The sequence below is a fragment of the Rhinolophus hipposideros genome (genome assembly GCF_964194185.1).
Source record: "Rhinolophus hipposideros genome assembly, chromosome: 4".
In the NCBI taxonomy this organism is placed as follows: Eukaryota; Metazoa; Chordata; class Mammalia; order Chiroptera; family Rhinolophidae; genus Rhinolophus; species Rhinolophus hipposideros.
The window spans coordinates 51,612,854-51,629,621 of record NC_138050.1 but is presented as its reverse complement, the minus strand read 5'-3'; the positions used below and the strand labels follow the sequence as shown (position 1 = coordinate 51,629,621).

Below are 16,768 nucleotides of genomic sequence, written 5' to 3'. Positions count from 1 at the left end.
CTGGCCTGTGATCTCGCCTGAGGTCGGGCTCGTCTTCCAGGCTCATTCAGGTGTTGGCAGAATTCAGCGCCCTCAGTTATATGTTGTAGGACTGAGGTCACTCTCAGTGCCCCGTTCTTGGTTTCTTGCCACAAGGTCCCTTCTCTGACAGCATGGTTATTTGCTGCTTCTGGGCCAACAGGACAATCCACCTCACTGTTCTTCTAAGACAGAGTCTTACGTGATGTAACCCTTTGTATTCACCGTCCCATTCACAGTCTAGGGGAGGAAGTTATAGGTAGGAGAATCTTAGCATTTTGCCGCCTATGATCAGATGTCTACCAGGGAAACTCTGAACTCCTTAGCACCCTGTAGGCAATTCTTTACAATCTGGCCTCCATCTCGTCCCCTGGCCCCCTCCCATTACTATAGCAACCCACATCTCATTAGGTAGAAATTAGAAAGTGGGTTTATAATTGCGGACAATCTACTTGTAACTCTCGTTCTTCATTTGTGAAATGAAATTGTTGGAGCATCCTCGTTTCTAAGTTTTTTTCTAGCTGAAGGGATTTTTCTCGCCCATTGCTTTCCCCTTGAGAAAGTTAAGCATTCAGAGCTCATTAAAATCTCCCTTGGCAGCCACAGCGTCTGTTGCCTGACGTTGAGGCTCTCGATTATCCCTGACAGGGAAGCCCAGGTCCGGAGTGAGGTGTTTCAGTTTAGGACAGTATTTGTAGTTCTCCCCATAAATGGGTCAGTGAAGTCAATTCTGGTTCTGTTGTATTGACATCTGCAAATACACCACTACAGTGTTTTCTGGCAAACCTCTGTCCTAAAGATTATGAGGTCATTTAGGATAATGGTGACCACACTTTTGGCCTTTTGGAACCTGGCCAGTGTGTACCATGTCTCAGAGATATCTTCTGAAGACATACTCAGGCACCCCTCCTGCCTCACTGCCCCAGTTCAGGAATCCTGGGAGCTGGGTCCAGGAACCCATGGCCAGGATATTCGCATCTGAAAAGTAGATTCCCAAACCTTCTCTCCAAGATAGGTACTTATGAGGGTGAGCTGGTGTGACTGTCCTAATCCAGTTGTTGTCCCAGCTTACTTGAAGATTACTTTTTGATTACCTCATCAAATTATTCTCCTGCCAATTAATCCTACCCCATGGTTACATGAATGTGTTCATTAATCTACTCATTCAACAAGTACTTACTTCCTGTCTACTGTACTAGAAAATAGAAAAATGATTTTTACCCTCCAGGAAGTCATGGTGCTGTGATAGAGGCAAGGGAATTACCATGTTTCCTGGATGCTGTAACAATACCATGGTTATAAAAATTATCATTTATTTTACAAAAGGAAAAAAACACACTACTAGATTAAATGTCCTTATTAACTTGAGGCATCGAGTTCAAAAATGTTAAACTGTTGGTCAGGGACAGGAAGTACAGTACACGAAGCATTTGGGGGCAAAGCTTCCCAGAGGAAGTAACACTTCAGTTGTATCTGAAACGATGAGTAGGATCTAGTCAGCTAGAGAGTGGATGAGGCATCAGAAAGCAGTGTGTGAAAAGGTGTACATGAAAACCTGGAGCAGTGTGGCGTGACTAGAACCTGGCAAAATTGGTGAAATTTCAGGCTGTAATGCTAAGTTGCAACTTGATTTGAATCTTTGTGTACACTATTAAGAATTTGGACTTAAAAATAGGAGCATCTCAGAGTCCTTACAAGTTTTTTTCAACAAGAAGCCAATGTATTTAGACTGTGTTTTGGGAAGGTCACTTCGGCAGAATGATGAGGTAGATTAGAAAATAGACCAGAAACAGCACACGTTTATTTTACCATGTGCCAGGTATATTGCTGGGAAAAATAAACATGAATGAAATGGGAGTCTGGCCCTTTAGAGCCAATGGGGTTGACAGACGCATGAAGATACGCATTTATGAAACAATGTGGTTGGGGTTTTAAACGGTTCAGATGAACTCTTGGGCTATAAAAAGCGAGCAGCCAGCCTGCCTGGGCAGGCGAGAACGTGGCGATGCAGAGGTAGTAAGGTGCACTCCATTTCACATGATTATTTTCTAAGATTCAAGGATTGCTACCTGCTGTATACTGATTGCATGCTGCTCTTTAGGCCCACATGAGAACTCAGACTTCCCGAAACCTTTCATAGGTTAACCAGATCGGGTGTACAGGTGGAGAAAGGCTCCTGTGGAATTGAGTCATCTACTGTTATTTTCTTAGGTTACCATATCCATTCCCTTGTTTGTGTGTGTGATAAATTCTTACCTGCCCCTTTCAAAGTAAGTTACCTGCAATTGGTGATACACCTTTCCCCGAAACAAAGGAGAGTCCTACACGTGCACACCTCTGCCAGAAGCAGCCTGTGCTGAACCAGGCGTAACACAGTGTACAAAGAAGGACGTGCTGTGTACTTAGGCTAGATTCTTGAGTTCTTCTACAATAGCAAACTGTCCTCAGAATCTAAACCTGTAAATAACTGTAGATAAAACTCACTTTATCCTTCCCGATTCATCTTTATGGCTGTACAACTTTTTTTAGCCACAGCAATGATAATTAGCCTGGGCGCATCAATGGTCAGTCACACACAAAAACAGTGTGGTCCTCAAAACAGAAGAATGCATAAGAAAGGATGCGTAAGGAACCAAAGAAGTCTTTGCTGTTAGAGACATCATGAAGCTGCACCGTTACCTCTAAGCTTGTCTTCATAATCTGTGCTGATGAGAGCAGGCTTTGGGCTTCCTTATAAATCCCCTCTGCCCGTACTCACATGCCTGGGTGCAGTTAGCGCGCATGGAGCACTTGCTGGCAGTAGGCTAGCTTTGCATGTTCACACAGCACTTTCAAGTTACAGGGACCCTCAGCCAGAAAGCCGAAGGCCACATAGCAGGTGAGTGGCCCCAGGTTAGTGCTAGGGTTCAGAGGTGAACGTGACATAGTTCCTATAGCCATGGGCTTTGTAGACTAATGAGGGAGGCAGTGATTAAATAGTCCAAAATATGAACTTTAAATATGAAAGAATGTTTTTCTTAGTGATCATATCAAAGGGACCTAATTGAGGGGTGTCTGCTGGTCTGTGTTGTGGGATCAGTTACCTCCTGCTCTCTTCAGTGCTGCAAGGGTAGCTTGGATGCCACTCTCTTCACTGGGATTAGAAAAACAGGATAACTCGGTTTAGAGAATGGGCAAAAATAGGACCATCGTTTTTCTACTTCGCTGTCTTTTTGGTTTCTTTTTTTCACCTACTGTAATCACATATATATGTCGTTTGTTCATGGTATATTATGAGCATTTTGCCACTGGATTTTTGTTGTTTGAAGACTTGCCTAACTCACCTTAGTAGACTGTGTAAGTCCTTTAGCTAGAATTGGCTCTTCTCTGAAATGAGAAAAAGGATGGTTGCTGGAAAACCTACCTGAAGAATAAACTGTTGACAAGCACTCAGCATGTCTGTAGGTCTTATGTCCTGACAGTACTCATGTGAGGTTTTGTGGCTACATTTATAGCTTAGGGTCTGGAATTGGTTTTGATATTTCGAAGGCTGGAGCTCAGTAGAAGCCACACTGTGTGGTATTAGCTGACCATTTCATACTTTTTCCCACAGGAAATGGTAAAAAGTTATTAAAGATGTATATTGATTTTACCCAGCTTTTTAAAGGAAAGTATCTTTCATTTAATGAACCCTTCACATTGGACCTTTCCGTCCTAATGAAACCCCACACCAAGTAGAGCTCTGCCTTGCTTCGTTGCAGCACCTGAGCCGCCCGATGGTGTCAGATTGGCTGGTGTGGGTTAACCCTGCGCAGCCGTGCAGCCTGTGTGACTGCCCGTGGGGACCTGCCAGGGTGTCCACTGCGAGTCAGGTGCCTCATGTTCAGCACTGAGCGCCAGAGCTGCCGCGTCGCTGCTGCGGTCGCACCTGTCTTAATGTGCTTGGGACTGATTTTTTTGTTTCTCAGACCGTGAACATAAGGTTTTAACACAGTGGGCCGTTGTAATTTTGAGCAATTATAAAAGAGTTCTTCCAGAATAATTTGTTAATCATTGAATTATTAGGTCTTTGCTATGACTGACTATCTTTAATTTTTGAGCGAAGCCTCAATAGAAAGTGAGGAAGACATTTGGCCAGGACCACTGTGGTTGTGGGCAGCTATCCTTACTAGCATGACAAGGGCAGAGATGGCCCATGCGTCCCTCCACTGCTCTCCTTACCTTCTGTCCCCTCCCACAGTCCTGGCTGAGGCCCTGCCCTCCGCTGGCGATGCCCCCCTCTGTCAGACCTCCCCACTCACTGAAGCCTTCCAACGTCACACTCTGGCTGGTATGTTTTGTCTCCTCTCTACATGCTAAGAATTTTATGTACAACCTCAGAACAGCTCTGAGGAGTGTGTTCTGCACATGGAGACACTGAGGCCTAGAGAAGTTTATCATCTGTCCAGGGTCACAGAGCTAAAAAGTGGTAGAGCAGGACTGAAGCCTCGGAAACTTGTATCTTTCCACTTCTACAAGCTGTTTTGTTCATGTGTACAAAGCGAACGTCTGTGTTATGTGGTGGGGAGGATTAAATGAGCACTGACATGAAAAGCGCTTTGTAAACTATAAAGTAATGTGTAGACATTTATGACCGTGCAACTTTGCGAAAAGCACTGTAGGCGGTGCTCAGGCACTTAGCGGTGATTTGCTCCAGGAACCGGAGTACCCTCTTTTTATCCCTGTATACAGCATCTTGAGTGTTTCTTTAAAAACATATTCTAAGAGTCAAACTGAGAGCGTTCCCAGTTTGGTGTGTGAACGAAACTTCGTGTCAGTTTTCAGTGACTAGAAGTTGAAGTTAAACCTCAGCCATTTCCCTGCAACTGCCAGTCCTCGGTGCTATTAATCATTGACCAGCTTCCTCACCACAGGGATAGTGTCTCTAGGAGCTCAGGTACAGGATTAGGTCAGGACGTGCCCTTTGTGGGGTATGGCCTTTGGATCAGGCACCCAGGCCCATGAAGCCCATGACCCAGTTGTTAGTTTTGGCTGGCAGGGCTCTGGAAGTCACCCGTCAGTGAGGTGACTCAACCCAGAAATGGGCGGGAACAGCTGAAAGACAAAGCAGTGCAGGCGGGGAATTACAACTAGGTAATGAGATGTGGAGATAAGAAAAACTGCATTTATGGTTTTTGAACTTTTTGCAGTATTCTGATTACTAACTAATAGGTAGAATTCTGTGGTGAAAAGAACTGAAATTAAGGGGTTAAAATTGCAGTACATTGGCCATTTCTAAAGTTCTCCTTAGCAAATCTGCACAGACTCACTAGATAGTGTTTTATTTTTAAAGAAGATTAACACGTGCTGGCAAGATCACTGCAGACAAATGGTAAGCATATTGACTTTTTTATTAATACTAATTTTATATATGGTGCACTATCCCTGAATCTTCATCAGTACTGCTCTCACTTCCTCTTTGGTCTTATTCAGTCTCTGATTTAGTTAGACAGAAAAATTTGAGTATCTGGGAGTATGTGCTCTCTTTTAATCCAGCTGTCTTTTTTTTTTTGCTTTTTAATCAAAGCATGGCCTCATCTATCTTCCCTCACCCACCTAGGGAAGGTGTGGGCCAGATTGTGAGCTGAGATAGGAAGTTATATTCAGGGTTCTGTTTTGGGTCAAATGCTACCATCCTGCTCCAACATAGTTGGCCAGCAGGGTAGGGGAAAGCGGGCAGGGTGAACTCTGTTCTTCCATAACGGGGCTGGCTGCTAACTTAGCCTTCAGACCAACCTGACAGATGGTAGCTCCCTCACAGTGCCCATAATTCCTGAATGGGTCTCTAAGTTTTTCCTTAATCCCAGTTTATGACTGATGATCAAGCTTGAATTCTGGAACTTTACTGTAACTAGACAGCCAAAGTCTTAGACTTTGTCGATGTATTGATTCTAATTTGATTTTATGTATAAATTTTTCGTGTGACCTGGCTGTTCATTGTGTAAGTGAGAGACAAGATCGTATCAGTAGTTTTCCTAAGTAGGTTGAATTCTTTTGTTTCCTAAGTGAGTAAGTAGGAGACAATGAATATGTCTCTGTTCTGAGCCAGGCACCTGGTAGATGGTAGAAGTAGATGAATGTCTGTTGGAAGGTTTAGTTTACGTGTGTAAGCAAACCGGTACAACAGAGTCTGGTAAGTTCCATGAGAGGAGAATTACAGGGTTACAGCGTACATGTTAGCATGGCAAAGGCAGCAGCTGATTATCCTGCGTCTTCCTTGCTCTGCTTGCAAAGTAGAGTCCAATACATACACCTAGCCAAGAGACTCATTCTTATGTAACAAGAACTAATTGTTTAAAAGGCTTAGAGCATTTCCCCAGTCTAATGAGATTTACCACATCAGTCAGGAAATGGCCAAATTTCAAAGGTATCGTTTAGGCTCAGTGCTTTAAAATCCCTACAGTCAGGTTTTCTGGACAAAAGAGATGAAAAACACCAAGGAAAACAATTTAGAGGGGAAAAAATAAATCATGAGGGTTTTGGTGGGAAACATCTTTTCATCAAGAAACACGTATTGCTAGATTTGAGATTCCTAGCAAGAGTTCAAAAAGCCTAATCTTGAATATTTTGTTAATAAGTAACATAAATACATTCTTTTCTAATTTACAGATCATGATCAGAAGTATTTTCTTGTTTTTGGATCGCACTTACGTACTTCAGAATTCCATGCTTCCTTCTATCTGGTGAGTGACCTAGTCAGGACAGCTGCATCTGCTGCTGTGACGAAAACCACGTTTGACTTGTGCCCTCCGCTGGTTAATTTAATAATGTGTACGTTGTTATTTGTCTTTGGTCCTTTATCTCAGCCAGAATCACTAGTGCACACGTCCAGACCCGGGTGGATCTTAGCCCCAGATGTCTCCATCACCAGTGAGGGTGGCAGGCTGGAGCTGGGGCAGGCGAGTTAGGAGGAGCAAGCTGTAGCACGTTCTCCAGCTCACGCCGAGGGTCACAGTGGAGGCAGCAGGCACGCACAGAAGTACTGTGTGAGAACATGTTTGCGTAACTGGGCTCTGGGCTCAGCACTGTCTGAAGACGACGGCACACTGCTCACCTCTGCTGTAGGGGGAAAGGCCGAGGGTCTCAGTGACTCTCTGGCAGCTGGAGTTTGAGCCTAGAATGGCTCCTTCCAGTGCGCTGGTGAAACTCAGACAAAGACTATGACTGCTTTGGGGTCCTGATCCCTGAGCACCTGAAGCCCCTCAGGCCTCCCCATCCTGCTGACCATCTGAGGGCACAGGGGTCTAGCTTCTTTTAGGATATTGAGGCCTGTCGTTTCAGTCTGCTCATCACACATCTTTAGGGACAGTATAAATTAGGAACGCCTCCCCCATATTGCTCTGAGTCCCTTGTCACTGGCTTCCACAGCTTTTGCTGACGCCCTTCGTCTCTCTGCCCAACTGCTCTAAGCCTTTCCACTGCTGCCTCCAAATAGGACCCGCCTGACTTGAACAAAAGCCTATCCTTAGTCTCATCTTCAGGTTCTTCTTTTGTTGATGTGAAGTTTATTCTCCCATTCAGAAGAGATGGTGTGCTCTCTCATTACCTTTAAACCGGAGCTCTGTAAAAGGTTGCTTTTTTTTCCAGCTTCCTCAGCATCCTTTCACCCTACCCCAAAGCAATGTGATTTCTCCTTTCACCACATAGGAGCTGCTCTTGCCTAAGACGTTGATGATCTGCTTACCAGATTGCATAGTCACTTTTTTATCTTTATTTTATATAACCTAGCATCTGTGTGCCTTTAGACATTCTCTCCTTATTGAAACTTTCCCCTTCCTTAATACCACTTTCCCTCTTTGTTCCTCGTTCCGCTGACATCCTCTCACTTCTACATATCTTGTACTAGACCCCTACACATGTCTACAATAAGGTAGGCACTGCATGGAAAAGATAGCCTTTATCTGGAGAAATAAGGATGGTAAACCTGATTGCAGCAAATCACAAAGCTTCTGCTCTGTGCAAGGCCCTGTTCCAAGTGCTTCAGCACCTACTAATTTACTTAATCCTTAGAACAGCTCTATAAGGAATGACTGTTATCATCCCCATTTTATAGATGGAGAAACCGAGACACAGAGAGTTCGTATAACTTTCTGTACCTGGGTTGTAGGGTTACCTAGCCTGAACTCTTTAATTTATAAACATAGTTTAAGGTAATCATGTCATATAAACTATAAACATTGCTTATAGCATAAAGTAAACTAAACTATACCACACTCAGGCAGAAGAAAAACTGAGCATGATAGTGCAGTACAACAGAAATCGTGAGAAACGCAGAAGGAAGGGTGAGGAATGGGGGCAAGCCTTGACCCAAGCTTGGCAGAATGAGCAGGAGTGGTTAGACAGCTAAGATAGAAAGTGGAGGTAGAGAAAAAGAAAGCGCATTCTAGAAACATACGCAGTCTGACAATTAAGTTTGTGAACTCATCCTAGAAAAAGCTACATACCCCATTGCTGAATATCACTACAGTCACCTTCGAAGTACTCCCCTTGGGAAGCTATGCACCAATGCCAGTGCCTAGTCCACCCTTCAGAGCAATTGTGGAACTCTCTGGAATGGCCATCAGAGCTGTCATCGTATTACCCTTAATGGCCTGAGTGTCATCAAAATGTCTTCCTTTCAATATTTCCTTTATGTTTGGATAAAGAAAGAAGACATTGGGGGCCAGATCAGGTGAGTATGGAGGGTGTTCCAATACAGCTATTTGTTTACTGGCTAAAAACTCCTCATAGACAGTGCTGTGTGAGCTGGTGCATTGTCGTGATGCAAGAGCCATGAATTGTTGGCAAAAAGTTCAGGTCGTCTAACTTTTTCATGCATCCTTTGCAGCACTTCCAAATAGTAAACTTGGTTAACTGTTTGTCCAGTTGGTACAAACTCATAATGACTAATCCCTCTGATATTAAAAAAGGTTAGCAAAATTGTTGCAACAAGTTCGCAAACTTAACTATCAGGCCTCGTAGAGTGGCAGCATGCCCAGAATGTGCCATTTGTGGGAGAGTCGGAGAGATGAAGCTGATGAGATATCCTGATAACTTTTGGTGAGGAGCTGTTGGAGCCTTAAACTGAGATTTAGATTTTAGGAAAAAGATTCTAGTGGACAGTTAATACCTCCTACGCATAAGATACCTACCTGGACCTATGTGAACTGTTTCACAGGCGTAAATCAATGCATGTGATCTCCATTTAGTGTTACGGAAGGACAGGCATAGAGGTTAAGTTCCTTGCCTCAGAGTCACAGTAAGCGAGCGAGTGTTGGGGCCAGGATTCAAGTCCAGGTGGCTGGCTTGAGCCCACGTGCTAACCACTGGGCTTTCGTGCTCTTTGAGTGCATGGAAGACTGACCCACTGCTCCTCCAAGGAACGGGAAAGGGCCAATGTGAGTGTGGGGCACAGTGTAGGAGGAGAAGGTTCTCCAACAAAGCTAGGGCTCCCCAGAACGCATGCTCAACAGCGTCCGTAGTGCTCAGCGTGACTACCACTTACTGTTAATACTGCTCACCATTACAACTGCTTACCGCCACCACCACCACCACCACTCACCATTACTACTGCTCACCACCGCTTACCTCCATCACTACCATTCACCAGCACTAATACCCACCGTTACTACTGCTCATCGCCACCACTGCCCCTGAGCTCCCCATTCAGGAAACCTGGCTGGGCCGAGGTATCTGAGTTTTGTCCCCCTTTCCAGTGTTTGGCACCCAGGGACCTGGAGAAGTGTTTGGCAAAGCACAGAGTCCATTATCATATGTTTTTTGTGGATAATAACTGACAGCTAAATTTCCTCCTAAATTTCTCAGGCAACGAGCTGAGGAAGTATGATGGACTCTTAAAGACACATTTTAAATTTGGTTCTTTAATAGACAGAGCCAAACAGAAGAGAGAACCAAGTGCCAGGGGAGAAATAGTTGGATGATAAGTTCTGTAGAAGGACCAGAGACGGAAAAAGGAAGGACGTGAAAGGGCTGGTGAGGGTGGTGGAGCCGGGTGGTGGAGGTTCCTAAAGCTTCGAGTATCTCTGATCATGTCCCTACGAAGAATGCTGTGAACTGTGGGCTGAATGTGGCAGATTTTTACAAGATTCACATACTTTCCTTTTTCTTTCTTTCTTATTTTGATTTTTAAGGAGGGCACAGCTCACAGTGGCCCATGCGGCAACCTTGGTGTTATTAGCACCACGCTCTAACCAACTGAGCTTACCGGCCACTCCAAGATTCACGTACTTTTCAGGGGCATGCCTGACCTAGTAATGCCTCAGCACTCCTCTTGTGACAGTTGCCTGAGCCACTCCGGGAAAATAGACAGTCTTGATAAGGAAGGAAATACAAAGCACACTAGACTGGCCAAAAATGAAAATTAAAATAATAATAATTCTTGACACCTGGATTTAGAGAATTAGCAAATGAACAGATTTAGGATGATATTCATAGTGTAGTTGGAACTTCACCTTAAACTTCTAAAAAGTAAAACTAAAATACAGTTTTGTTTTTTACTGTTTGTACAGGGATATGGGATTAGAACTATTTAGAAACCATATAATTAGTGACAAAATGGTTCAGAGTAAAACTATTGATGGAATTCTGCTATTGATTGAACGGGAAAGAAATGGTGAAGCTGTTGACCGAAGCTTATTGCGAAGTCTGCTGAGTATGCTCTCTGATCTTCAGGTAAATATCTCATTGTCTTAAATGTACCAATAACTTTTAATAGTTGATAAGAAAAACGAACTGGATACCTGACTAATTACTTACACCAAAATAAATGGATGTATCAAAGATTTAAGTGCAAAATATGAAATCATACAAGTATTTGTTGAAAATAATGGGGTATTTTTTTTTTTTTTACCCCTGGAATGGAAATGACTCTTAGACTAATACCACACCAGCCACAAAAGGAAAGAGCCCTTACAATGGACCAGTGCTTCCCAGAAAAAGGATGAGGGCATGGCAGCGCTCTCAGGAGAGCATTGAGGTGGGCTGACTGCCTCAGTTAGCTGAGTAGAGGTCAGGCAGCCAGGAATCAGCTGACCAGAGGTCAGCTAAGCCCCTGGGGTGAGCTAAGCTGGAGCCAGCTGAGCTGACCTGCCGAGGTCTCACTGGAGGAATGGCAGGTACAGGCAGCTTATTAATGCAGGTGCCTACAGCTGTGTTCCCTCAAAATTTGGGATACACCAACGCTTCAAAAGATAGGTTTTTTTAATGTAATTGGTCAGTAACTCTGCTCATTTCTTAGGTATATAAAGATTCATTTGAACTGAAATTTTTGGAAGAAACGAATTGTTTATATGCTGCAGAAGGCCAAAGGTTAATGCAAGAAAGAGAGGTGAGACAATAAAATGTTTCTTTGCCCCATTTCATTTTTATAGATGTGCATCTAAATGAAATTTCTAAAGCTTGTCTTTTCATACATGTAAGCATTTCATTGAAAATCTTTTGAAAGCTACAGTGTGGCTGAAATTCTCAGTAATGAGCTTCATTTTTATAGTAAGGATTTAATTTCTTTTCCTTAAGTTAGAAACTTTTTTTTTTGCACTGCTTGCCAAATAAGAAAGCCAATAAGATAGCTTCTGAAATACATAAAGGAACTCAAGTTGAAGCAAGAGAATAAAAGGTAAATCTTAAATATGAAACATAAATGTGACACATGAACATTTTTTAATATGTGTAAGGCATTGAAAAAAATCACCCGTAAAAGTCACGTGAAAAACATAGCAATATGAATGCAAAGACTTTGACCACCAGTTTTCTAGTTATTAGAGCACAATCCTGAGGGGACCCCCTCAGGACCATCACCCACATGTCACTTGTTACTGTACAGGACGCACCCGACTATCGCATCCAAGTTTTGAAGAGGGCGTTTCATGTCAGGTACCAGCCCTGGCTGCTGCCACTAGATCAGAACCTCAAAGACCTTTGTTATGGAGGCTTTCCTGCCTTGTCGGGTGACAGCAGGGACATCCTTAGCCCCTGGAAACCTGAGATGCATTTTGAGATCTTCTACAACAATGCTGTTTGGCGTCCCCAAATGAATAGCCAGTCTGTTGTTTAGTTTTTACTGCTCCCTTTGAGTGTGGGCCACGAGATGCCATTAGGCTCATAGCTTCTGACCCAGGTGCTGCTGCTCACCTGTCCGTGGGGCCCCAGTGATGGAGGAACCTGTGGCATCGACCCTGGGACTTCACTGTGGACAGGGCATGACAATGCAGTGCTGCCCTGGCCCTTATTCTAGAGGTTATTTTAATCTCCAGAATTGAGTTTAAGGAAACGTCTCTTGTATCCCATCCCACCCCACATACACTTCCCACTTTACCATCCCCAACCCCCATTAATCTGTTAATATTTGACTTCAACATATATTCTGCTTTTTAAAAAAGATTTTGTAAGGAAAACAGTATTTCAGCTTCTTGGGTGAAATCAAGAATCTTTTTGTTACTGATGTGGTTAAATGTTTTGTTTGGAAGGTTCCGGAATATCTTAACCATGTAAGTAAACGTTTAGAGGAAGAAGGAGACCGAGTAATCACGTATTTAGACCACAGCACACAGTGAGTACTGTTAATTTATTTAGTTTTTGCAATTTGATCATAGGTAAAACCTTTTCCTGGATGGTTATTGAAATAAATGGTAGCTTTGTAGATTTGTTCAGTGCTATCTGAGAGTATTTTTGCTCTTAGCACATTTTGTTTATATTATTTGTGATTATTCAGCACTTAGCAGATACACTTCCTAAGTGCCCAGTTGTGAGTTATTGTCCAGATACTTGGCATCTTTGGGTTTTGAGACAAGGGATTCTATTTATGTTAATGGGCTATATATAATAGAATATTAGGCAGTTTTGATGTTAGACATCTAATATAGCTGTAACTTTTATTTATGGTACTCCGTCACATTATTTTCTCTCATCTAACTTATTTTCCTCTAAACCTGAGGTTGGCTGAGTAGCTAGGGAAAAGTAAAAGGGAAAATTTTTGTGAATGTCTGCGTCAGCACATAATATTTATTCAAGGGAGAAGAAATAAAATAGAAATCTATTTCTATAGATGGTAGACAGAAAAGAAATGGGAGCCAGTTAAGGAATAGAAAATAAATGGATGTTTTTAAGAGAGATTAAAGTGATAAAATGTGCAGAACTTGTTGACTCATTGGTGGGGAAGAAGGCAGAGAAGATGAAAGGGACAAAATTATGACAATTTGAGAATACAGAAAATAAGAGAGGTCATAAGAGAAAAGATGAAGTTGCTTTTAGACATGTTGAGTTTGAGACGCCTGTGGGAATCCCAGATGTACAGAGAGGTGACAATTGAGCTGAAGCCAGGAAAGGTTGCTTAGGGATATGTGGGGATGCTGCCATTCAACTGGGGACTAGGAGGGGCTACAGGGGCTGGAAGCAGACAGAGGAGAGGTACCAGGCAAACAGAGCACAAGGTCTGAAAAGCCAAGGCGGAAATTATGAGTAGTGTCTTGCCAGTAGGTCAAGTCACGGAAGAATAAAAGTCTTTGTGGATTGTCTGCTACATTTCTTTCTATTGATGATAATTTCCATATACCCTTCCATTTATATGTATGAAGTTCAAGAATAGGCCAAGCTACACAGCGTACTAACTAGGGAGATCTATATAAATCATGTAGGGAATTGCAAACAGGCTTCAGGATGGAGGTGGGGCTGGTTACGCAGGGGCTGCTGGCATGGTGAACACAGTGCTTCCTTTCTTGACTCTAATACGAGATTCCTATACTTTATATATAGATGCTGCATTGTGAGCCCCTCCCCCCAATATTTAAAAATACATTGCGTAGAAGTATATGTAGATTATTTAAGCACAGGAATCCTAGACAGAACGGCAGTTTACCTCCAGACTCAGGTATGGATGGTGGAGGACTGTGAGGGGCACTGACTGAGGTGCCTTCTACAGTTCTGGCTGGTTTTATTTAGAATAAAACAAGAATCTTCAAAGAGAGAAGAAGGAGACTGAGGGGAGCTGGCTGCAGCAGTTTTAGGGCTGGGCTCTGAGCCCCTTCTAGCCGCAAGGCCCCAAGTCCCACGTGCCTTCAGTGAGAGCACAGCAGACGGCAGTACGATGAGAAGTGTGCTTGAGAGCAGCAGTGGATTTCTATCTGCTGTGCTTTGCGCCCTACCCCACCACTGAGCCACACCAGGTCACCCTGCCGGCTCTGCCCCAGGCCTGGGCTGGGTTCTGTGTTCCCCCAGGACTTTGCCTCTCGGCATTGGACCTGCTCTCCTGTTGGTTGAAATCACTAGATGCTGTGGCAGGGAGTCTCTTACTGCAAATCAGTGAATTGTCACTGTAGTTTATGAAATCAGTCTTTGGGGACTCAGCTGCTACAGTTCATTCTCCAGGACTGCTCCTGAGCTCCTGGTACCTCTGAGTATCATCTGCCCCTTGGCTTTGGTAGGCACTGCATGAACTGTTAGAATGAAAACCGTGGCGGGGTTTCTCAACCTGCAGAAGGGAAGCCTAGACCATAAACTGTCAAGAAGCGCTGATTCTGTGAGTGCATGAAGAGCTGCTCCTTATTGTTAGTCATCCCGGAAATGCAAAACAAAACCACAGTGAAATACTACTTAACACCCACCAAGATGGCTATAATAAAAAAGGCAAGAAGTAAAAACCATTGGTGAAGATGTGGAGAAATTGGAACCCTTGTGTATTGCTGGTGGGAATGTCAAATGGGCAGCCGCTGTGGAAAATAATTTGGTAGTTCCTTAAAATGTTAAACAGTTATTAGGTTGGTGCAAAAGTAATTGCGGTTTTTGCAATTGTTTTTAACCTTTTAAACCACAATTACTTTTACACCAACCTAATACCGAATGTTTCTGCAATGTGCCAGTTCTATTCCTAAATAGATAGAGAAATGAAAACATACATCCATACGAAACTTGTAAACAAATGTCCATAGCAGTGTTATTCATAATAGTCAAAAAGTGGAAACAACCCATTGTTGGCTGATGAATGGATAAACATACTCATACAATACATAATCAAACATACTCATACAATAGAATATTATGTGGCAATAGAAAAGAATGGAGTACTGAAACATGCTACAACATGGATGAACCTTAAAAACACTATGCTAAGTGAAAGAAACCAGACACAGAAGTCATATGTTGTACAATCCCATTCATAGGAAAGGTGCAGAATAGGCAAATCTGTAGACATTACTGGCTGTCTTGGAGTAGGAGGCAGGGAGGATGGATAGAGGGAATCGGAGTTCTGATGGGTGTGAAGTTTCTTTTAGGGTGATGAAAATGTTCTAAAGATGGATCATTTACAATTCTATACATATACTGAAATCCATTCCGTTGTATACCTTAGGTTGGTGAATTTTATGGTTTGTAAATTGTATTTCAGTAAAGCTGTTAAGAGGAAAAGCAGCAGCAGCGACTGGCTTGCTGTCCCTCTGACATTTTCCTCACTGTGCCCTCTGTCTCCCCTCACCTGTCTCACTGCTCCCTTTCCTGGAAGCAGAATGGAATGCTGACTCGCTGAACTGGACTCTCATTTGCCCCACTCAACTAGCCGTTTGACCTGGGCAGGTCACACCATCTCTGAGCTTTGTTTTCTCATCTGTGAGATGGAGACCAAAATGTCTGCTGTGCCTTTCTCTGGGATTGCTGTGAGGTTTAATTACGGTACATTGAAAAGTTCCTTATAAAATGAAGGCTTTGGGGAAGATGGCCAAAATCAATAATCCTCGGAATAAAGCAGATGCTCCGATCCTTAAAAAAAAGAAAAGAAAAGAAAAGAAAAAATCTGGATAACAAAACTAGGAAGAATGGTTGTTTGTGTCCTTGTGATTATGGATGACAGTCACATTTGCTGCATTTCCAGATTTTCAGATATCCTGTTCTGTGTGACACGTAGCTTGGACATCATGAAGGAGCTTCTATGATAAGTTGCATTTTGATAAGTGATAATGGGAGAAAGCAGGCAGAAAGAAGCAAGGACAGAGAGACTTAGCTATAGCAGTAGAAGAGGGTATTTTATGGGACCTGGAAAAGGGATTGGTGGAAGATGAGGGCAGAAATTTGACAGCAGTCCAGGAAGTAATGTGCATATGGAGGACAAAACTGAGATTAGAAAAATGCCAACTGCCAGTCAAGCAGAGGGGCCTACTTTTATTGGAAGGTGTGGCACACTTGCCTGTCTGCTGTTGTTCCCTTTTCCCTGGATCCGTTAGTCTGTTTATGTTATTCAGTAAATTGCTTTTAGAAATACTTCTGTCAAAAAAAAAAAGGGGGGGAAAAGAAATACTTCTGTCTGTATTAACAACAGTAATGACTGTCCATGTGTGAGGGAAATGCTTATTCTATGATCCTTTGGTTTCTGATTGACTCCATACTATGTCTGTGTAGACGGTAAACTCCCCTCCCCCATCTTTTACAACTAACTAAAGTGTCTCCTTTAACTTCTGACACGTTCTCTTTTTGCCTTATATAGGAAACCACTGATTGCTTGTGTGGAAAAACAGCTATTAGGAGAACATTTAACAGCAATTCTGCAGAAAGGTAGATTTTTCCTAACTCTTGTGTCAATTAAACTGAATGATAGCTCTTGATTCGTTAAGAAAGTAAGTAAAACATAAATAACAACGTAAGGACATTTGTTATTGTAATAAGACAATCACTAAAAATCATTAAAAATAATGAACATATTAGCCCTTGAGAAATTAGTTAAGAGAGATATTGAAAGGCATGTGGTAGAACT

At 42.8% G+C, this 16,768-nt stretch overlaps 1 protein-coding gene across 1 annotated transcript in view; it reads left to right on the top strand.

Moving 5' to 3' along the window:
* CUL4A (cullin 4A) overlaps window positions 1-16,768 on the top strand; it is a 56,400-nt gene that overhangs the window by 13,023 nt on the left and 26,609 nt on the right. The window contains exons 4-9 of the mRNA XM_081045572.1: window positions 5,300-5,368; window positions 6,646-6,719; window positions 10,545-10,707; window positions 11,273-11,362; window positions 12,501-12,583; window positions 16,502-16,569. Of these exons, the coding sequence (XP_080901698.1) occupies window positions 5,300-5,368; window positions 6,646-6,719; window positions 10,545-10,707; window positions 11,273-11,362; window positions 12,501-12,583; window positions 16,502-16,569 (547 nt within the window). The remainder of the gene's footprint in view (window positions 1-5,299; window positions 5,369-6,645; window positions 6,720-10,544; window positions 10,708-11,272; window positions 11,363-12,500; window positions 12,584-16,501; window positions 16,570-16,768) is intronic.